The sequence below is a fragment of the Orcinus orca genome, chromosome 16, assembly GCF_937001465.1.
Source record: "Orcinus orca chromosome 16, mOrcOrc1.1, whole genome shotgun sequence".
In the NCBI taxonomy this organism is placed as follows: domain Eukaryota; kingdom Metazoa; phylum Chordata; class Mammalia; order Artiodactyla; family Delphinidae; genus Orcinus; species Orcinus orca.
The window spans coordinates 64,710,990-64,734,764 of NC_064574.1; the positions used below are offsets into that span (position 1 = coordinate 64,710,990).

General features: G+C 45.0%; 1 protein-coding gene across 3 annotated transcripts in view; it reads right to left on the minus strand.

Moving 5' to 3' along the window:
- The window catches only part of TMC7 (transmembrane channel like 7), a 50,611-nt gene that overhangs the window by 24,356 nt on the left and 2,480 nt on the right, over positions 1-23,775 (minus strand). The window contains exons 2-5 of one of the 3 annotated variants that reach the window (XM_004285736.3): positions 11,905-12,148; positions 10,903-11,051; positions 7,070-7,237; positions 3,424-3,506 (exon numbers count right to left, since the gene is read on the minus strand). In XM_004285736.3, the coding sequence (XP_004285784.2) occupies positions 3,424-3,506; positions 7,070-7,237; positions 10,903-11,051; positions 11,905-12,148 (644 nt within the window). The other 2 variants (XM_033416436.1, XM_033416435.2) reach the window with 2 other exon arrangements.

The window sequence follows — 23,775 nt, forward strand, 5'->3', positions numbered from 1 at the left end:
ACAACAAGGTCCTACTGTATAGCACAGAGAACTATATTCAATATCCTATGAAAAAACATAATGGAAAAGAATATAAAAAAAGGGCATATACATGTGTGTGTGTATATATATGTGTATATATATCTGAATCACTTTGCTCTACAGCAGTAATTAACACAGTACTGTAAATCAACTATACTTCAATTTAAAAAAATAATTTTAAAAATAATTTAGCCCAATTTAAAAAAATGAAAAAAAAATCCATAGATATATGAGGTGCTCAACTAGAGTTTGGGGAATAAAGCACAGATAAAGCCTGAGCATTAAAAATACACGGGGGGGCTTCCCTGGTGGCACAGCAGTGCCCTCTGTCCCACATGCTGCGGAGCGGCTGGGCCCGTGAGCCATGGCCGCTGAGCCTGTGTGTCTGGAGCCTGTGCTCCGCAATGGGAGAGGCCACAACAGTGAGAGGCCCACGTACCGCAAAAAAAAAAAAAAAAAAAAAAGAAGTCCATATAAGTACACAAGAAAGGTTGAGAAAGATATGAACCATGGTGTTAAAGGATTGGTGGTCTCTGGGAAGAGGTAATTTTATTTTTTACTCTATAAGTCTTATATTTTTATGATAACCTGTATTCTTTTTTTTTTTTTTTTTTTTTTGCTGTACGCGGGCCTCTCACTGTTGTGACCTCTCCCGTTGCGGAGCACAGGCTCCGGACGCGCAGGCTCAGCGGCCATGGCTCACGGGCCCAGCCGCTCCGCGGCATGTGGGATCTTCCCGGACTGGGACACGAACCCGTGTCCCCTGCGTCAGCAGGCGGACTCCCAACCACTGCGCCACCAGGGAAGCCACCCTGTATTCTTATACTGAGTACTTAAGCAAATTTTTAATAGAAAAACAAACATGTAGAAACAGAAGACTCCATCTTTTCTTTAACCCTCCTGAAGCTGGGGCACACAGGCCATAAAACTTGCCCAACTGTACAAAACATGTTTTTATTGCCCCAGGTTGGTGTCAGGACTGTCATCAATCTCTCCTACAAAATAAAGTTACATTACAGTACAAAGGTCCACTGGGCCTGGAAAATAATTTCTCTGATACGATCATGAGCTTGCCTCAATTGTTTTCAGCAAAGACAAGCCACTGCTTAATCTCTCTGGCCAGCTCCCTCTTGGGCCTATCATTAAAATTTATATGTGACATGATAAAGGTTATTAGCTAAAACTACTATAGTAATCATATTACAATATATAAAGGTATCAAACCAACATGTACATCCTCAAATGTATACAGTGTTATATGTCAATCACATCTCAATTTAATAAAAAAACACACATGTAAAAGATGTAAGAATGCTACTTACTTGCTATGTTGAGGACTGTTTTTCAGTGCATAAATGTGATACGCATACTGTAATGCATTAGTGAAGATTTTAAAAACAGGAAAAAAGATGGTTGTAAAAGTGCTACTTGCTCAATATGTTCAGAATACTTTTATTTTAGTCAATGCATGGGATGTCGATTCTGTAATGTGTGTAGAAAAGTTTTTAAAATTCAGCGTGAGAGAGAAGTTGTAAGACTGCTACAGACTTGCAACCCACATGGAGAACAGAACCCTGCTATTTCCATGAATGGATGTGACAGTCATTTTGTAATACATATAGAAATGTTTAAAAACACTTGTAAGACATATGCTGAAGTGGTATTTGCTTGCTACATAGAAAACCCTGTTCAGCAAGTGGCTGTTTTGTTCATTCTATAAACATGAACAGAAGTGTTTAAAAACACATGAAAAATATGTGTAAGGCTGCTACTTGCTTGCATGGGTGAGAACAGTGATATTACAGGGAATGTACATGATGGCCATTCTGTAATGCATGTAGAATGGTTTTAAAAACACATATTGAAAACAAATAAATTGAAATTAACAACAATAAAATTTAATTGAAATTCAGTTTCTTGGTCACATTAGCCACATTTCAAGTGCTTAAGAATTAGTGGCTGTCGAATTTCACAGTACAGATCCAGAACATTTTTATCACTGTAGAAAATTCATTCTTTGGGGCAGGGCTCTTTTTTATCATGCATAGTTTATTGAACATTTATGATCAAGTGCATCTAAGTCTCCTGTGAAATCTTTCCTATAACGAAGAAGATCATGGTGTGTGGTGACCTACAACAAGGAACTTCTCTCATGGGATGTGACCTAAAGAAATGGGGCTAACAGCAGTTCTGGGATTTGATCTCACTAGCATGTGACCTTGGGTGAGTCACTGGCTTTCTTTTCTCCTTGCGTAGTTTGCAAGCTTCAGTTTTCTCATTTGTATAGTGGACATTTTAACACCCACCTGACGATTCCTCTCAGTTGTTCTGAGGAAAACATGAGATCAGAGATGTAAAATCCACTTTTTCAAAACCAAATGCAGTGGACAAATTCGATGCTTTCTATCTATCGATTCAGAAATGTTCAATAGCATGGCATTTTAATACCAGTAACTTTCAGAAAGGTATTTTTATATACTTGTATTTTTTAAAACATCTAAAGGAGGGGTTCTCAACCTGGGATAATTTTGTTCCCCAGGAAACATCTGGCATGTCTGGAGACATGTTTGCTTGTCACAGCAGTGGGGCTGCTACCGGCATCTAGTGGATGGAGGCCAGGGATGCTGTAAACACCCTCCAGTGGACAGGACAGGCCCACAGCAAAGGAGTGTCGGGTCCAAGGTTGAGAAACCCTAGTCTAGAAGGTAGAGACACCACTTTTCATAGCTGCAATCTTATTTGCTGAAAAAAAGTGGGATTAAAAAAATGAAAGCACACACACAAAAACATTTTTTAGAATAAAGAAGAATTTAAAACGTTTGGAACTACTATAGGAAGGATGAGATTAATTCTACTTTAGAGCAGCAGGGTTAACCCGGGATTAATAGACTTTTAAGGGATTTCAGGGACTGCGTATGTGTGTGCACAAGTGCGGTGTGTGCATGTGCACATGTAAGGGCATGTATGCACGTGTGTACCACGCACACCTGCGTGTGTAATTGCTGGGAAGAGGAGTCACAGCTTTCATCCAGGTGGTCTAGGATTACAATATGTTAAGGTCTTTCAATGTCAGAGAAGTTAAATAAATTCTATCTGGGTTTATTTTCACGGAAACTTCTTTCTACAGGGGAACTCAGATCTTGTTGCAGGTCAATACAAAGGTGGCAGGAATCAGGAAAAGGCCAAGGGCTGAAAGTGACAAAATACATTTCCTGTACATCTTAGCAGGGGCGGATGAACATTATCCTTGCCGATAAGGTCACTGCAAATCCTGTTTTCTTTCACTGGTACCTGTGTCAACACTCGTGTTTGATTCTCACTGCAGACATTCAGGAACCTGGTCTTTAAATTAACCTATTTCAGTATTGAGGGTCCAAATCCAGAATTATGTTAAATACTTACAGTGCCAGAAAGCAAGTCTATGATATAACTGTAAAAGTAAATGAGTCCAGAACTACTTATTGGATACACTGTGCATTGAATATCTGTAAAAAACAAAAACAAGAACATCAGTAGAAATAGCTTCAGTCTCTATAACTTGTCTATCATAATTTGTGTATATATGCTTGTATATGTATATACATTTAGATGTCATATACAATTATATATGGATATGTTTGTGAATCTGTGATTTTCTATTTGCAATCTAAATGCCAGTGCACCAAGTACAGTACCATTTTCCCCTTTCACTATTCTCTAAATACCTGGGATATATGTTTTTTCTATACGTTTCGTATATGGGTCTAATAACAGCACAGGCTTTCTGATTGTATTAGTATTTTACGTTTTGGGGTTCATATTTGCACATGTTTTGGAAGATGTGGTCGATATAATTATTATTCCATTTTAAGCAATCCAGTTTTAAAAGATCTCTACATGTGTGTAAATTAACAAGCAGTTTCACTTAAAAAAAAAACCATATGTTTACCTACATATAATTGACCAAGAAAATTTTTGAACAGCAATTTTAGTGACACTACATTATGCTAGAACAACTAATTCACTTCCTCTGTATCAGTCAGCTATTGCTGTGTAACAACCTTAAAGTCTCAAATTATTTAACCTCCAAACATTTATTTTCTCCTTCATGGATCTACAGTTTGAGTTCACTCAGCTGATTCAGGCTAAGCCAGGATGGACACCAGGCTCCCAGTTGGGCTGAGGTCTGCTCTACATGATTTCACTCTGGGACCAGACTGGAGAGGCAGTGGCTACCTGGGGGGGATGCTCTCCTCATGGCTCTTCTCATAAGGCAGGCCAACCACATAAAGCCGTTTCAAACTAATACTCCACTAGACAAAAGAAGTCACATGGCCAAGAGCAATATCAATGGGGGCAGAAAGTATTCTCTGCTCACAGTGGGAAGCTTTGCAAAGTTACAATTACAGGGGAGTGACAAACTGGGGAAAATAATCCAATGTACTACCCCTTCTCTGGACCTTAGTTTCCCCTTTGTTAAAATAAGAGAGTTGAACCAGTTCCTCCAAGGCCAATTCCAGCTCTGCCATTTTATAATCCTAACATGTGTGTTCACTTATTCATTCAACAAACACTTCTTAATTACTATGCACCAGGTACATGCTGGAGATAAAATGATGAGTAAGAAATAGTTCCTGCCTTTGAAAAGCTCACCATCAAGTGGTAGAAAGGATAAGTAGAAGTTAGGTGTATATAAGGTGCTCAAATGGTTGTATGAACACAGTATTAGAGGCAAAGAGGAGGGAGACAGTCACTATTTGGAGCAGAGTCAGGAAGATGGAAAGAGACAGCTGCCACTCTGCTCCTCACTCACTGTCCTCAAGCCTAGAGGTCGGCAAACTATGGTCCTTGTGCCAAATCTGGCCAGCTGCCTTTTTTTGTTAATACCGTGTTATCGGAACACAGCTATGCCCATTTGGGATGTTTCTCCGTGGTCACTTTTGTGCCACAACGGCAGTACTGAATAGTTGCAACAGAGACCATATGGCCAGCCAAGCCTAAAATATTGACTATCTGGCCCTTTCCAGGAACGTGTCCACCAGCCACACCTGGCTTTTCATTTCTCTAATATGCTGAGTTATTCCCAGCTCTGAACCTTTGCAGATGCTGTTCCTCTGCATGAAGAAGCTTCCCCGAGCTCTCCAACAGCTGCCTTCTCCTTGTCCTCCTGGGCTCACCTGACATATCCCTGCCTTCACAGAGGGCTTGGGGCACCCCTCAGCCTCCAGTGTCCTGGTGTCTGACCTCTCAGCACCTTATCCTTTCCCCTCCCCCAGAGGCAAATTCATAGCTTATATACCTCTTCGTGTGGTCCCTTCCTAACGTCCATCCTCTGCTATAGTGCAGTACCCTGTGGCGGTCCCTGCTGTAGCCCCAGGGCCTGGCTCAGGGCCCAGCACACAGCAGGTGCTCAATAAACACTTGTTGAAGGAACGGAGAAGGGAAGTGAGAAGAGGAAGAAAGGGACTTCTGACCCTTATCTTAAGGGACAAAGTTTACTAGGTAAGTCGAAAAAAAAAGCATGTGCAGGAGGACGATGCAGTCAGAGGAAATAATGAGGAAAAAGAAGAGATGCGTGGTGTCCACGCTCAGAGTCCAGCTTCATTTCCTCCAAGAGCATGGCCTCCCTCCGCCCAAGGCCCTGCTCACGGCTAAAGGGAGAACTGAACAGGCAGTGGTGTCTAGTGAGACAGAATAGCATTCAGTTCTTCTAGAAAGAAATAATACTAAAAAAAAAAAAAAAAAGCTGCATTTATTGAGCACTTTCCATGGGCAAAGCACTGTATTATCTTAGTTAATATTCATTTAAAAATTATGAGTATTGCTTAATCATTACTTAAGTTTTCTGTATTAAATAATATAGAATTTATATTGTTTTCAATTATTTGTACTTTAAATAATAAGTATTTATTATCTTTTAATGAGCTAAGTATTAAATAGTGTAGTACAACATTATTTGAATAATGAAACAATTGTCTCACTAGTTAAATCATCACCTTCATTCTACGGATAAGGAAAATGAGGCTCACAAAATCTAATCAACTCACAGAGCTGGGCCTTGAAACCGAACCCAGGGGTTTTCACACAGCAGCAGGAGATATTTATCTGTGACATGGACATATTAGAAATGAGAATGCAGCATCGGGCAGGCAGTAGGCACTCAAAAAGTCAGCGTTTCCACGTTATTCTTATTTGATTTTTAAGTGTAATAGAATTAAAACAAAAACAAATATGATGAGGAGGAATGTTTAGAGCCACAGAAGTGACTGCAGACGGGGCATTCTTCTGGGGAGAGGAGTCATGTGATAGAAGCAGGAGGTTTCCACTTCCAGCTCCTAGCACAGAGCCTGGTACTAGAGGGTGGTAAATAAACATCTCTGGAATGACAGAAATTATCCCCATTTGAAAAAACAGGATGCCCAGACCTGACTTACACTGAGAATTCAGTAAGAAAACACAGGCCATTACCTGCCATAGCGTCTGGCAGATGACTGATGTTTAATAAACAGCAGCCTGAGCAACACCACTATCGGAGATAAAAGCCTTGAAATAAAAGCTTGAAATGAAGTCACTGGAGTCGACTGTATTATGTTTACTAAATAGTCCACTTCCCCACCCCCCAGTGCTCCTCCCAAATGCCTTGCTGAACCCAGGAGTGGCGAGTGACTTGCACTGGCTAGTAAGGTGTGGCGAAAAGGATGTGCGTCATCTCCAGGCAGAAGCATTAGAAGCCAGCACGTGTTTGCCATGGCTCTTTTTCCTTTGGCCATCGTGACTATCAATGGTGCAGAGAGAGGCTGCTCCCTCAGCTTGGGCTCCAGAGTGAAGACAACATGGAACAAAGCCACCACCAAACACTGATGGACATACAGTGTGAGCAAGAAAGAAACGTTTGTGGTTACTGGGTGCTGAGTTATGGGGTCATTTGTTTCTGCAGCATAACCTAGCCTATCCTGACTAATACAGTCACCCAAGACTTAGATTATAAAGATTGCTAGAGAAAGAAGCATTGTAGCTAGGTACACAATGAAAAGAACACTCCTCATGGCAAATCAGGCCTTACACTCACCCGCGCCTTTGGATGGAATGAGCACAAAGCTGCTGTTGGTGATCTTGTATCTGGTGAGCAAGACTGGGAGCAAAACCAGCATAAAGATGATCAGAAATATCACCAAATTCAGCAATACCAGAAACCGTAAGAAGGAGAAGTAGGACTGAATTCCAGTGCCGAATTTCCCTGGAAAAAAGAAATCCAGACATCACTGACCAGGAGTATTGATACAGTACCCACTGTAGGTTCAATCAGCCACAGAGGGCTGAACTGAAATTGGAGGCTCTTAGTGAGGGAGGGAGGAAGAATAATTTCAAGGCTCTACTTGAAATTATTAAGTTTAAACTTTCACATGTAAATCTACAATCACTCTTAAATCAATAATTTGAGATGGTGTGAGAGAGGGCTCAATATTTTCTCATAGGAATATCTAATGGACTCAGCACCATTTATTGAAAAGGCTATCCTTTCCCTAGTTAATTGCAATAGTGCTTTTGTAATTGACTATATATTTATGGACCTGTTTCTGAATTCCCTCTTCTGTTCTATGGGTCTATTTGTCTATCTTTGCACCAATACCAGAACTGTCTCATTATTGCAGATACAATAATACTTGATATATGGTGCTCTAAGTCTTTAGGCTTTCTTCTTCCTCAGGCATCCTTGGTCCTCTGCATTTCTATATAAATTTTAGAATCAGCATATTCATTTTCACACATACACACATGCATGCATGTGCAAAATGTGCTGAGATTTGGACTGGGATTACATGGAATATATAGGTCAGTTTGAGAACAAGTGACATCTTTACAATATTGAGTCTCTGATCCGTGAACATGGTATATTTAGGTTCTTTAATTTCTCTCAACAATATTTTATAGTTTTCTGTGCAGAATTATTTCACATAGTTCTTTAGATGTATTCCTAGGTGCAATGATACTACTGTATAACTTATTTTTTAAATGTTTGTTGCTGGTATATAGAAATACAGTTGGTTTTATATATAGATCTTACATCTAGCAACCTTGCCAAATTTACCTCAATTCTAATAGTTTGTCTTTTTTGTTTTCTAGAAATAAATCATGTCATCTGCAAAAAAAAAGAGACAACTTATGTCTTCCTTTTTGGTCATTGACCCTTTTTTTCCCATCATTGTACATTGGCTAGGACTTCCAGGACAATGCTGAATAGAATCTGTGATAATTAGAAGTCTTTTCCTCATTCTCAATCTTAGAAGAAAAGCTTTCAATATTTCACCATTAAGTATGATGTGTGCTATACAATGTTTATAGATATTTTTTCCCAGATTAAGAAAGCTCCTGGGAATTCCCTGGCGGTCCAGTGGTTAGGACTTAGCTCTTTCACATTGTGGTGGCCTGGGTTCAATCCCTGGTTGGGGAACTAAGATCCCACAAGCCACACAGTGTGGCCAAAAAAACAAAAAACAAAACAAAAAGAAACAACAAAAAAAAGAAGGCTCCCATCTATTTCTTATTTGCTGAGAATGAGAACTGAATTTTACCAATGCTTTTTCTGCATCAGTTGGGTTAATCATATAATTTTTTTCCTTTATTCTGTTAAGGTAGTGAATTACATTCATTGATTTTTCAAATAGAAAACAAATCTTCCACCAAATAATGATTAAATTACTAAGGACAGACAGAAAGCACTCAAAGAATAAGGATGTCTGCTTGTTCTTGGTGCAGGCAAAGAACTTATATTCTGAGACTGAAGATGTGTGACCCACAATCTTTTCTTCTCTCCCTGACAGAGGTAAGGAGCTTAACTATCAATCCTTCACTTCCTGTCAGATGAGTACCTAGTCAGCCAAGAAATCACAGGATTGGAGTCACTGAAGAGAAAATCAAGGGCCCAGTTCCATGGGGAGAAACTACCTTCCAACACTTAAGCCACTTTATGAATGAAAATCTTCATAAAAGCCACCACTTAACAAGAGAGGAATCTGGGCACAGTGGCTAAAACCCTGGGTTCTGAAGCTTGACTGCCTGGGTTCAAATTCTGGGTCTGCCTTGTTCTAGCCAATGAACTTGGGCAAGTGTTTTAATCTCTCTGAACCACGCAAATGATAAATGCCTATGTGAAAAATGGGTTCTTGTGAGGGTCAACGGAGATCATATGAGTAAAATGTTGAACACAATGCCCAGTTCACAGTGAAGGCTCAATAAAGGTTAGCTTTTATTATTTTTTGCTCCAAAGATGATGTTCACTTAAACTTCTAAAGTGGATGGTTGAAGTTCTAAGTTTCTAATGAATCCCCCCCTGGAAATAAGTTTACTTTCTCCCAATAAAACAACTAAAAAAGTTCACTGAATAGATTACCACTGGTATTTTATAGGTTTTAAAATAGTAATAATGGGGGCAATAAATTTTTTCACATATCCTGCCATGGTCCTTACAAACATCACAAAATTTCCATTTCAGCAGTTTTGAGGAGAAGCTTGTAAATTGTTTTGCTTTCTAGTAGAAACCGGGTAATCCTAAAAGGTATTTTCCCCCTGGCTCAGTTATGTCACCCAAATGTTTAATTTTTTTTTTCTGATTTTACATTTTGTCATAACTTCCAATTTTTGTATACCTGCTGTGGACTGAATTGTATATTGTTCCCCCCACCCCCTGCAAATTTATATGTTGGAACTCAAACCCTCAGTGTGATGGTATCTGGAAACAGGCCTTGGGGAGGTAACACGGCTAAGTAAGGTCAGGAAAGTGGGGCCCTCATGATGGGTTAGTCCCCTTAGAAGAAAAAGCAACAAAGCGTGCTCTCTCTCCCTAAGCACACACAAAGAGGAGGTCATTTGAGGACAGAGTGACAAGGTGGCTGGATATCAAACTTCCAGTCTCCAGGACTGTAAGAAAATAAATTTCTATTCTTCAAGTCACCCAGTCTATGGATTTTGTTATGACAGGCATACCTTTTATTGTGCTTTGCTTTATTGCGCTTTACAGATATTTTGTTTTTCATACATTGAAGGTTTGTGGCAACCCTGCAACAAGCAAGTCCATCAGCACCATTTTTCCAGAGCATTTGCTCACTTCCTGTCTCTGTGTCGCATTTTGGTAATTCTCGCAATACTTCAAACCCTCCACCAGCAAAAAGATTACAACTCACTGAAGGCTCAGATGATGGTTAGCATTTTTTAGCAATAAAGTACTTTTTAATTAAGTTATGTACACTACTTTTTAGACATAATGCTATTGCACACTTAATAGACTACGGTATCGTGCAAACACAACTTTTATATGCACTGGGAAACCAAAAAATTCACGTGACTCGCTTTATTGCGGTAGTCTGGAACCAAACCCTCAGTATCTCCTAGGTCTGCCTGTACTTCATCCCAATTCTCACCATTGCGGGAAAGTAGGATTATTAATATTTTCAGGGCTATGGGTGTCTTTGGCAGTCTGATGAGGCTTATTGAGCCCCATCTTGGAATAACATTTTTAAACGCACAAAATACAAATGGTCGTATGATGATCAAAACATTGTTGTATAAACTAAATTTGTGATAGATTAATACATGAGCATTTTCATTAACATATTAAATAACAAGGTCTAGTGGCAGATCTAATCTCTGCTGTAATTTCAAAGTCGGGATGAGCGTAGATGCTATTCCCAGACAACTACAACAACTGGAAGGGACAGGAAGACATCTGTGATGTTCCTGGTGACGAAGACACAGGCTCTATTAATCCTAACTGTGGCTAGTTGCTCGCATTCATCACGGAAGGAAATGCTACATTTCAGCTGGGGGGTGAGTGAAAACAAAGCTGTCCTTTCCTCAGGCGCAGGAGACTTCTACGGAGGAACACGTGCAGTGTGGGGTGTGTACCTTCTATGCTGCGAATGTCCTTCCGCCACAGCTCCAGGTGGGTTGTCATCTCGCGAGCCTTCTCTATGAACCTCTCCCAAGACTTGCTGCTATACCGTTTCCACTGGTCCCACTCAGATAAGTACTTCATTTGGGTCTCCTGAATGTCCCTGCATTGAGAAACAAGCATGACAATGACAAGGCAGGGTCATCAACCTCAGCACCAAATAAAACCCCAGCCAAGAGGATGTGGAAAACCTGGAGCCCTCATGCACTCCTGGTGGGAATGGAAAATGGTGTGGCCACTAGGAAGAAGTTCAGCAGTTCCTCAGAAAGTTAAACGCAGAATTACCATATGACCCGGCAATTCCACTCGTAGGTAGATACTCCAAAAGAATTGAAAACAGGGTCTCAAACAAAAACTTGTACACAAATGTTCAACGCAGCATTAATCACAATAGGCAAAATGGGTCAACAACCCAAATCGCCATCAAAGGATAAATAAACTGTGCTCTATCCACACAGTAGAATGTCATTCAGCCACAAAAAGGAGGGAAGTACTGATACATTCTACAACTTACGTGAACCTTGAAAACGTGAAGTTAAGTGAGAGAAGTCAGACACATGGATGATTCCATGTACAGGAAATGTCCAGAATGGCAAATCTATAGAGACGGAGAGTAGATTCATGGTTGGCAGGTGCTGGGGGGAAGGGGAACAGGGTGACTACAGGCAACGATGAGGCTTTGGGGGTTGCAGAGCCACAAGATGGAAGCAGCCTGGGTCCCTGAGTGACTGCAAAGTTCCCCCTTGACCTTAACCCAGGACTTTTATGTGAGCAAGAAATGAACTTCTAATACACTGAGATTTTACCTGTGCGGGTATCTTTGTCACAGCAGCTTAGCTTATTCTAAGTAATAAACTTTTAATTATGTGAACTCTTCAGGAAATGCATTCCATGCATAAAAAGCACCTCTTCCCAAAACATACATCATATGCCTTCCAGATGGCTGCTGGACAAACCTTAGTCTCCGCTTCTCAGAGATGTTCAGTGCGTATTTCCGAATGGATTGGTTGTCAAGGTTTTCAGTGATTTCTCCCTCCAACTGGGAGCTGTAAGAGTCTGTTGGCTTCAGCAAAGTGCCACTTTGCTTGTCCCGGGAAAGGATGGTCGTCCTCTTACGAGCAATAGACCGGTAGCTTGGCAATTCTTGAAGGAAAGTCACAGGTGGAGAAGAAAAGCAACTGGAGTCCAAAGAGAGGCTCTCTGGGTAAGAAGGAAGAAAACCACCATTCACCCCAGTGAACTTGGGGACCAAAACCCAAAACTTATGTAGGAGACTTAGATCTCAGAGACCTTAACTAAACCTCACAGTCAGGAGCCTGGGCCACTGACAGAAGTATTTGTATCTTAATTATTTCATTTACCAGGATGGTGCTCAGGACAATGAAATCATCTGCAAAACGGTTCACTTTCAGCAGGTGTGTTTTAAGTTACATGATGCCTGTATTCTAGTGTCTGGCTGCAGCCACTTGCTAGGTGTGTGGCTTTGAGTAATCTAACCTCTGTTTTTCATTTGGCAAATAGGGCTAGTGACATTTGCCCCAACTATCCTCACACAGTGTAGGGTATCCACTGTATGGAATAAAGCTCTGAAAAGCATAAACTGCTTTGCAAATGCATAGCGATAACAACATCATCAACGACAATAATAATAATGGCGTTTACGGAGCACTTCCTTTGCACCAGGCACTCTGTTAAGAGCTTCATGACCACTCATGGGATGTGGGCTGGCCTTATGATCTGCTTGGACCAACAGAATGCAACAGAAGTGATGCTGTGCCAGTTCTAAGCCTAGCCTCAGGAGGCCTTGCCAGCTTCTGCTGTTCTTTGGACGCCAGCTGCTGCCTTGTGAACAAGCCCAAGCTAACCTGCTGGAGGATGAGACCAGGTAGAGCAGGGATGATCACCCCAACCGAGACCATCCCAGGCCAGCCTACAGCCAGCTGTTGCCCAACTGACCACAGATGCTCACACGTACTGAGGTAGGTACTATTATCATCCCCATTTTACCGATGAGAAAATAAAGTCATTCATGGGTTCTCCAACCCCTTGCCCAAGCCCTCGAAGCCCTGCATGATCTGACTCCTGCCCGCCTCTCCAGCTCCTCAGGCTCTCTGACCTCCAACCTACATTTCTTGGGATCCTTCATATACTAAAATGGGCCTGTGTTCCCTCCTCCTCAGAGCCTTTGCGTTGCTGTTCCCTCTGCCTGGAGTGAACTTCTTAGCTCCTACTTGAATGCCACTTCCTCAAGGAAAGCAACCCTGCCTCACTGCACTACTGTAGGTGTCTTTTGTTTGTTTGTTTTTTTGCGGTACGCGGACCCCTCACTGTTGTGGCCTCTCCCATTGTGGAGCACAGGCTCCGGACGTGCAGGCTCAGCGGCCATGGCTCACGGGCCCAGCTGCTCTGCAGCATGTGGGATCTTCCCTGACCGGGTCACGAACCCGTGTCCCCTGCATCGGCAGGCGGACTCTCAACCACTGTGCCACCAGGGAAGCCCTGTAGGTGTCTTGTTACACATTTTCCCCCACACAGTAAGTCCTTCACAGCACTTATCACAATCTATAACCTTATATTTCTTTGTGTGACCATGTGAGTATGTCTGTCTTACCCAGTGGACTGTAAGTTCTCGGAGGGCAGGGACTGTGAAGATTTCCTCACCATTGCAACCCAGAACCCAGCAGCATCCCTGGCTCAGAGTAGTTCAATAAATACTTATTGGATAGATGGATGCGTGGATGACATTCGTAACTTGTCCGTGCTTAGAGAGCCTGGGGGTGGGGGCATTGGAAACAGAGCCAGGTCTGCCGACTCAAGAATCTCTATTAACTATACTTCAATAAAAATAAAAACAAAAATAAAAAATAAAAAAAAAGAATATTCACTCTGCTACATCAGACCACAGCTGGAGGCCAAGTTTTGCTGTGCCTTGTGCAGAGGTCCGAGGAGGGAGAGCTTTCTGTTGAAGGTGAGGAACGAATGCCACTTTCAGGATGTATTTTATACCTGATCCGATTTTAGTTTGGGAAGACCATCCTGAGTGGAGACAGGACATGGAAGGAGGAGGTAGGGGGCAGCTGTGATAACCTAAGCAATTACCCCTCCAGGCAGCAAAGCTTGCTTGGGTTTGAATTTGGGGTCTGTTGATTACTAGCTGTGTGTCTTTGGGGAAATTACTTAACCTCTCTGAGCTTCAGTTTCCTCATCTCAAAAACTCATTTATTCACCAAATATACCTATCATGTGTCAGATCTGGAGCTAGGGATACTACAGTGAACAAAGTAAATACCCTACTCACATGGCACTGAGGCTAAATAGAGGGGGTGTGTGAGCCCTGTGGATATTTGGGGAAGGGCATCCTGGGAGACAGAAACAGCAAGTGCAAAGGCCCTGAGGCAGGGGCACGCACAGCATGCTTGAAGAAGAGCATGGAGGCCTAGGTGAGTGGGGAAGAGTGAATGAATGGGAGCCTCGAAGGCTCTTTCGTTGGTGGCCCCCAAAGAGCCACACCAGCCCTCTGTGGTCTCCCCCCCTTGAATCCGGGCTGGACCCATGACTTGTTTTTAAACAAAGGTCGCGAGAGAACTGATACTCTGCCAGTTCCAGATCCAAGCCTTAAAAGGGCCAGGAAGCTTCTACTTTGTGCTGTTGGGAGCCTGGGGCTGCTGTGTTAGAAGTCCAGGATGCTGCTGACACAACCACGTGGAGAGAAAGAGGCCCCAAGGCTCCAAGGAGGACAACCAAGGAACTGGCTGACAGTAAGGACCAAGGTCCCGGCTTATGACCCCAGCAGGCCGTTGCAGCCGGTCCCCAGCCACGCTGCTCATCCTCGCCAGGCCCCACCATGGGCACGAAAAGGCCACTGGATGCTCAGACCCAGCAGATAGGACACAGAGCTGAGCAAACCGTCTCCTCTGTAGCCTGCTCATTTCCTGGTGCACAGGATCAGCAGAAACAATAAAATGGCTTAAGTCATCACATTCGGAGCAATCGATCAAGCAGCAACAGGGAGCTGGGACAGGAAGAATGGAAAGCAGGGATCAGAGAGGTGGCCAGGACAAACCAGGTCAAACTCTGTGGGCTGTGCTATGACCCTTCAATGTGGCAGACGGGCAGCCACCCGGGGCTCTGGGCCAAAGCGTGTCGTGATCGGAGCACGTTTCAAAGGATCACTCTGTAGGCTTCAGGGCTAAGGACGAGATCCATCATAGGAGTGCCAGCTTGTGAGAATCAAAGGCGATCATGCAGGCGGAAACACTGAGCACAGCCCTGCACGCAGTGGGCTCTGTAAATGTACTTATAGCTAACAGCGAGGGAGCGCTGGGGGGAGGGGACCGGCCAAGGCCTTGATCCGAGCTGGAGTCTGATGGTGCAGAACTGTAATCCTTGCCTCTCCGATGGGCAAGTTCACATAGCAGAACAGCTGTCCCACTGCTGATGACACGGACACGCGTCTGGAGCCCTGCCAGTCACCAAGTGCAAGCCGACAAACCCGGCTCAACCTTTACTCCCGGCCCCCCCGCCCCCGAGGGCATGACACACTTCCATTAGTAACATGGCTCCCTAAGCAAACATGGGGGACCGGGGTTGGGGTGGAGGCTGAAGGCTAGAGGCTCAAAGCCCACCACTCCTCCCTCTGGCCAGCAACAAAGGGCTGTTATGAACCAGAACAAAGGCCTTTGAATAGGGAGCGGCACTGACCCACTGAATATTCAGCAGCTGCGGGACCCAGGGCCGGAGCTGGAGACGGGCTGGCTTGTCACCCACTAGCCAGGCCACCCCAGGAGAAACAAAGACCGTCTCTGAGTCACACGTTTCTCATCTCAGGAACAGTGGATATAATACCATGACCTCAGCAGCGTGATCGTGAGGACAAATGTACCAACAACATAAATAATACTGGCTGGGAATTGGGGAGCACACCTTGCGCAAGGCTATTTGAAGTACACGATATGCATCACCACACGCAATTCTGTGAGCTACTCATTGAACAGAATTATCCCATTTTACAGATGAAGAAAGTGAGGCTCGGAGAGGTTAGGTGCTTTGCCCACTCACACAGCTAGGAAGTGCTGGAACTAGGAACCTATCACAGGTCTGTCAGATGCCAAAGCTGTAGTCTTTACTATGAGACCACTCGGTGGGCCATGGATTTGCAAGTGCTTTGTAAACAATAAAATGCCACGCGAACTAATCATCTGATTGTTCTTGCAGCCACACCACAGGAAGGATACATCCTATTCACATTTCCCAGGAACAGCCTCTGATGGAAAACTCTATTTTCAAAACGGCCATCACTGAAGAGGAATGCTTTTTCCTTTTCAGACATCCTTGGGAAGTTCTCCATCTTCAAGTTAAAAGAAAAATCACAACTATACCCTTGAACACAAGCACCATTATTTTTGTAGCTGGTACACTTCCAACCCTTTGCATATAGGACCACACACTTTTCAAAGCATGACATCACCGAATTTCTCACACCACCCTGCTGGGAAGGCTTTGCTGCCCTGGCTTTTCAACAGGGAACCCGAGGTCTGGAGAGATGGCGGCTTGCCCAAGGCTTTGATGTCAAGACAGACTCCTGGTTCTACCGATTCTTAGAAAGGCAGGTGGCATCACCTCTCCTAGCCTTGGTTTTCTCATCCTGAGAGGATAAGAATGGCTCGCTAGAGTTACTGTCGGACGTTCTCCTGAGTTGATCATTTAAGCCTGTGGTGTGTAGGCTGCTTGATGACCATGTGCATGGGAGGCTGGAGCAGGTCTCAGATACTGGGCTGCCTCCACCTAGGAAGGCCTAGAATCTGTTGGCCACTGGAGTCAGATTTCAGCAAGCAGGAGGTTACTTAGGTGGGAGGATGACTGGGTAATTATTACAGGAGATATGGGGACAGGGGCAGGGGTAACTGCTTCTTCTGGTAGCTGCTGTTCTTCCAGGTTAAGGACAAAGTTAGTCTCTCTGAGGCTTAGAGCGGTGCCTTGCTCACAGAAACCTCTACATCTGGAGAATGAATGAATGGATGAACGAATGGGCAGAGGCAGGCACATCTGGAGAGCATCCTGACGTCCCAACTTGCTGGGCAGCTCTTTCCACAGGACACCAAATCCTACCAACAAGCACAAACATTCCCAGAATGTGGACACAGGCCAACTGTGACCTAAATGGCACCAAAACCACCGCCAGCCTCCCTCAGGGGCTTGCCGAGAACCTAGCCTGACCGTATTTGGTGCCGGCTTCACTCCAGGGTTTTTCTTCCCACTCACAGAATCATGGAAACTCTGGGGAAGAAGGGACCTTCTGGGTCATCTGGTCCAGGCAACTGGCCAGCTGCTGTGGCAATGAGCTCTGTTTGATGCCTTGCATGGAGTCCCTCTCTGCGTGGGACTCTGGGCTGGGGGCAGGGGCTCTGGAGACGATGAAGGTTTACAGACTTGCTTCCCACCTCGAAGAGTTTACCCCTGCCTCGTCCAACCAGCACTTATCTCCCAAGTGCCCAGCCCACTGCATCCCTGTCATCAGCCCATCCTCCTCCCTATGTGTTTACCTGCGTATAGACTCTGACCGTCTCCCTCCCCCATTAGACTGTGACCTCCATGAGGAAAGGGACCCCATCTCTCTCCTTCACCACGGAGTCCTCAGGCTGTAAGACAGAGCCTGACACATGGCGGATGCTTAATAAAAACCTGTTAAGTGAATGAACGCATGCATGAATGAACTGTGAATAAATGAATTTCGTGCTGAGGATACAGGCAACATTGGCTCACCCACCAGGGAGACCAAAGTATATGTTTAGCACACCAGCAAAAGAGGGGCACCAAAAAAGTGAGAAGAAGATGTAAGGAATGTAAGCATTTAATATTATTCTTTTCTTTAGGGGTGACTTTTTATTTCACAATTGAAAAAGCTGGCACAAAAATATTGATTGGGATGTTGACTGCATATTACAGCCTTTCTACTTCAGGTACTTTACACAAGGCAGCCCTATTAGACACATGCATGTACACCCAGTTTGACGTTACCAGTAAGACAATGTAGACATCGATTTCAGAGCTTCTTAGACTTCTTTCCACTCATGTCTGTGTGTGTGACATTGTTTTGATTTTGGATGCTAACTGGAGCTGGGGCACCTGAATAATTTCTGCTCACAGCTGCCAAAGGGTCTTAACCAAGGAGCTCCCAGTGCAGGGGATCTGGTTAAAGCTTCTATGACATTTCTACCAAGTGCTCAAAAACCTCTGAGGCCAGGGGACTCATCAAGGCCCTACTCCTGGCAGGACCACCCAACCACCCATCCATTCATTCACTCATTCACTTGAAAAGATTTACTCAGCAACTGCTACGTGCCATGCACTGTTCCAGGACTAGGACACAGCCTTGAATATGACACACAAACTCCCCCTGCCTCTGGAGGAGACAGACAATAGACAAGTAAGAACAATATATTTCAAATGGTGATAGATGTCTGGAGAAAAATAAAGCAGGGGTGTATTTGAGCAAAGCCTGAGGGGAGGGAGGGAAAGAGCCACGTGGTTATCTGGAGGAAGAGCATCCAACAGAAGATAGAGACGAGCAAGGTAGAGACAGAGAAGAGCAAGTGCAAAGGCCCTGAGGCAGGACCGTGCCTGGTCAGTTCGAGGAACAAGAAGGCCCGTGTGGCTGAAGGAGAGTCAGCAGCGTAGGAGGTCGGGGAGAAACAGGCCAGGCCACATGGGGCCTGTGGGCCATGTTGTTACCTTACTCGGGTAAGGTGGGAACCAAGCGGGGTTCTCAGCAGAGAACAATCTGACTCAGATTTAACAGGATCTCTCTGGGCAGCCATGTGGCAATTTCTGTCCTTGAGCTACGCAGGTCGGCATGGCTACAGCCCATGGCAGGGCATCACGTGTCAAGGGGCACCATCCTGCAATGACGGAAACGTTCTATAATGGTACTATTTAACATGGTGACCACTAGCCACTTGTGGCTACTGGGTTACTGAAATGTGGCTGGTAAGACTAAGGAAATGAATTTTTAATTTTATCAGACTTTATTCAGTTTACATCTTACAGCCACGTGTGGCTAGTGGCTACTGCACTGGACAACACAGAGGGGCCTTTTTCACAGGAACCCAGAACCTAGTCTGAGAGGGGAGGAGCCAGGGCCTTGGGAGCCTCCTCCATCTGCCAGACTTCAGAATTGCAGGGCTGGGGGGACCTGCGTGAGTCACACCACCTGGAACCTGGGTGGGGCCTGGGGAACGACTGGGTCCCAAGGCTTTATGACCAGACAAGCAAACAGCCGTCAGGAGCAGTGACTAACTGCGCAATCAGATCCATGCTGAGCCCAGAACCCAAGCCTCCTGGTTTCGAAGCCAGTAGAGCATCCGGTGGACTGTCCATGGAGCTGTTACGGTGCTTCTGTCTGTCTGAGGAGGTGACATGACACGTGGTTAAGAGCACTGGCTCCAAAGCCCGCTGCCTGGATCCTAACCCCGGCTCCACTTGCTACCCGTGTGACCTGGCAAGTTTCTTGACCATTCTGTGCCTCAGTTTTCCCACCTGTAAAATAGGGGTAGTAGTTCCCACCTCGCACAGCCCTCCTAAGGCTATTAGATGGCTACTGTATGTCAAGTGCTTAGAAAAGAGGGCAGCAAATCTTTTCTGTAAAGAGCCAGATAGTAAATACTATTTACCACACGGTCTCTGTCACAACTATTCAACCTGCCACTGCAGTAGGAAAGCAACCATAATGCATGACTGTTTCCTAATGAAACTTTATAAAAATACATGGTGGCCCAGATTTGGCCCATGGGCTGTAGTTTGCAGACCCCTGGCTTAGGGCAGTGCCTGGCACATCGTGCTACCTACTTGAAGCCAGGACTCTGATTATTTATTGATGAACTTAATGTACATGAAGATTTAAATCTGCAGTGGCAAGGGGGAGGAGGGGGTGTCCTCTCGCTAAGAACCAAGCTACTCCCTATGTGGAGTGTTTATCTTCCTTGGCTAGGACCTCTCCAAAAAAGACTTCCAACTTTCCTGGAAGTGACAATAACCAAAAATTCGCCTTTACTGAGCATTTACCGTGTGCCATGATGATGTCAAATCCTTTTCCTAGCTATCTCCTGTGAGCCTCAGGATGGGCCCTTCTTATGTATTACCCTTATTTTGCAATATGGAAAGTTCAGAGAAGACAGGACCTTTTTCCAAGGTCAAGTTAAGGTCTGAACCATGAGGGCAATGACCTCAGCATGTCTTACTCACTCTTACACCCCTAGTGATTAGCATGGGGCTGGCACATAACAGGGACTCAAAAAGCATGTCAAATTAATACACGGACACGGTAGCTCTATTCACAACATTAACATCCTTCTGTTGCAGCAGCTTGTCAAGTAACATCTCAGGGCCTCAGTTTCCAGGGGGATAAAATGGGCAAATAACACCTACTACACTGAGTTGCTCTGAGGAATTAAAGAAAGTTACCCACTTGAGTCCCAAATCAAATTGCTGACGGAGCCTACTGACCCTCAGGGACCGGCTCCTGCTAGCTGACCTCGTCCCATCTCCTCTCCAAGCTCCAGCCCAAGGCCTCCTCAGATACATGGAGGCCATTCCCACCTCTGCCCTTTGCTCTTCCTGTAGCCCCTCCGAACACTCTTCCCACTGGGGCTTCCCATTCACCTGCGCTGGCTCCTCTACATCCTTGGGCCTCGGCTCAGCGGTCCCCTCCTGGGAGGGCTGTCCAGGCGGGCCGCTCCCCCTCTCTATCTCATCACCTGCTTATCTCCTTCTCAGCACCTATGCTTAGCTGTCTCTGACCCATTTCCCTCCACCTGTTTAGGGTCTCCCCTGCTGGACTAGAAGCTTCGTGAAAGCACGTCCCTTGCCTGCCTCTTTCGTCCCTAGGCCCCTCGCCTGGTGCGTGCTTTTGGCCCAGGATCAGTTCCCCACCTTCTCCTGGTGGGAGTGGGAAAACACAGAAGGGCTGGGTGGTCCCACAGCCAAACAATGCTCTTTTACAAAGCAGCCGGATTGCAACAAAGTTAACAACACTGAAAAGTCATTTCCCCCTTTTATCCCTTAAATTCTTCACTTCCTGAAGAAAAAACCAAACAAAAAAAGCCACTCACGGCCTCTGGCCTTTGGGCCTAATCCGGTCCTGAACTGCTGGGCAGACAGAGCTCGGCCTCTTCCAGACAGAGGGGAAAAAAATAACTCAGGTCAGAAGGCTGGCTCACTGTGGCCTGTGTCCAGGCCTGCACAACAGCCCTCCCACCCAGGACAGCTTTGATGAGTAACCTGGATGAATGGACTTAGCAGATAAAGTTAAAAAAAAAACAAAACACTGCAGGTCAAACGGTTACTTGTCTTCAAATTTCCTAAAATCGGTCAGACTAAAATAGCCCACGGAATAGTTGTTTAACTACATAAGTATCTAACAGATACCTTCAGAGAGTATAGGCACAGAGCACATGCAGTCATCAAACCTGATAATACTGGGGCTAGAAAAGGCCCTAATAATCATAATCATAATAATACCAAGAGCTACCATTCAAGTGCACAGCACCTGCCCACAAGGTGCTGCTTATCTCATTAAATCCTTTCAGTGACCCTAGCAGATGGGGGTATGTGAAAATATTTTGGAACTAGGTAGAGGGGATGGTTGTACCATATTGTGAACGCACTAAATGCTGTACACTTTAAAATGGTTGATTTTGTTATGCGAATTATGCCTCGATCTCCGCCCCCAAAAAAGTCACTGCATGCATGCTAGCCGAAGGACTCCCGACAGGAATGAGCATGTAGTTATACTACACATCCTGTACACATACATTTACTGGCTGGTATGAAGTACTGACAGACTGGAATATGGTAAATATTTGACAAAGGGAAAAAACCATGCAGAGTCACTCCATTCAATAAACACAGAACATGCCAGGTACGATGGGGCTGAGGGGCGAAACGCCCTGGAAGAGGGCAAAATGCCTCATGGTCAGGGGGTGGGGAGGCGTTGCCTCTTGGGAGGAGGGGACATTCCAGCTGAGAGCAGAAGTGTGAGGAGCTGGCCCTGGGAAGAGCAGGGGGAAGGGTGTGCCGGCTACAGGGAACAGAGGCTGCAAAGACCTGGAGGGAAGCGCTGGGGCCTGGGAGGGGTGGGGAGCAGGTGGAGAGGCCCTGGAACAAGGCGGTCCTCCGGCTTCCATTCCTATCAGAATCTCCACTTTATAGATGAGGAAACGGAAGCTCAGAAAGGGCAGTAACTTGCTCAAGGCTACACAGTTTATAAGAGGCCAAGTCGGTGTCTGAACCTGGGTCTGCTTAATTCCAAAATCCCTGCCCTTAAAAATGATACAACTCAAGAGAAGTGAGAATACAGTTCAAGGGATACTTTGACAGGGTGAGGCTAGCGGGCTCTGTGGGTACAGAGACGAGACACAGTCTAGCCTGTGGGAGGGGAGGTAGTCAGGGAAGGCTTCCAGGAGGAAGTGACACCAGACTGAAAGATGAGAAAAATAGTATGCCTTAAAAGGAAGTAAAGTAATAGCCTCATGGTAGAGGGAACAGCAGAAGCTTCTCAGGCTCAAAAAGTGGCATGGGAACCGTCAGGTGGGGGTGGGGGGTGTGTGTGGAGATGGGAGCTAAGATGGGGACCAAATCACTAAGGGCATCCTTTCAACTAGTGTTTATTGAAGGCCTCCTATACACCAAGCACTGGGCTAAGCAGGGGGATGCCATGGTGAGCCAAACAGGCCCAGGCCCTGCCCTGCTGGAGCTTACCATCTAGTAGGAGAGCAGAGACATCATAACAACAGTTAACACTTACATGGGCCATGGCAGCCACTCCCCAGGATGGCCCCCTGTGACCCTCCCCTCCTAATATTCACGCCTCTCTACAGGCCCCATCCACACTGAACAGGGCTGACCCATGTGAACAATAAAAACAACACAGTGTGATTTCTAAGACCAGCTCATAAAAGACACTACAGCTTCCGCCTTGCTCTCTCTTGGATCATCTGCTCTGAGAGAAGCCAGCCACCACGTCTCGAGGACACTTAAGCAGCCCTCTGGGAAGTCCACATGGAGAGGAACTGAGGCTTCCTGTCAACAGCCAGTGTCAACTCGCCATCCATGTGAGCGAGTCATCTTGGAAGGGATCCTCCAGCTCCAGGCAAGCCTTTGAATGACTGCATGGCTGGCTGACACCATGACTGCAATTTTGTAAGACAGACTGAGCCAGAAAAGCCTAGATAGGTCACTCCCCAATTCCTGACCCACAGAAACCTTGAGGTAAGTGGGTTCTAAGCCTCTAAATTTTGGGAAAATTTGTTCCAAGGTACAGATAACTAACTTAAGCATTTACTTATTTATATAAGTAAGTTATGAGTTTATTTATATAAGTAAGTTATTTATATAAACTATCTGAATCCTCATAATGACCTCCTGAAGTAGGTACTTTCGTTATTTAATACATAAGGAAACTGAGGCACCAGGCACTTAACTGCCTTTCCCAAAGACAAAACCAGTGAATGGGAAAAAGAGGATTTGCATCTGAGAATCCAGAGTCTAGACTTGAAACCACTACACTATAGCTGCCAGCATGGCTGTGGGTATACTCCATCATTCATTCATTCATCACAGGTTTAGTACCTACCACGTGCCGGACACTGTTCTAGGTCCTAGGGGAACAAGAAAAAGCCCCTGATTTTCACGGCACCCACATTCTAGAAGGAGAGATAGCTAATAAACCAGGAAATGATCAAACCACATGACTTCAGATGGTGCTAAGTGCTTTGAAGGAATAAGCAAGGTCAGGGTAAGAGATAGGGGGGTACTTCTCCAAACAAGATGAC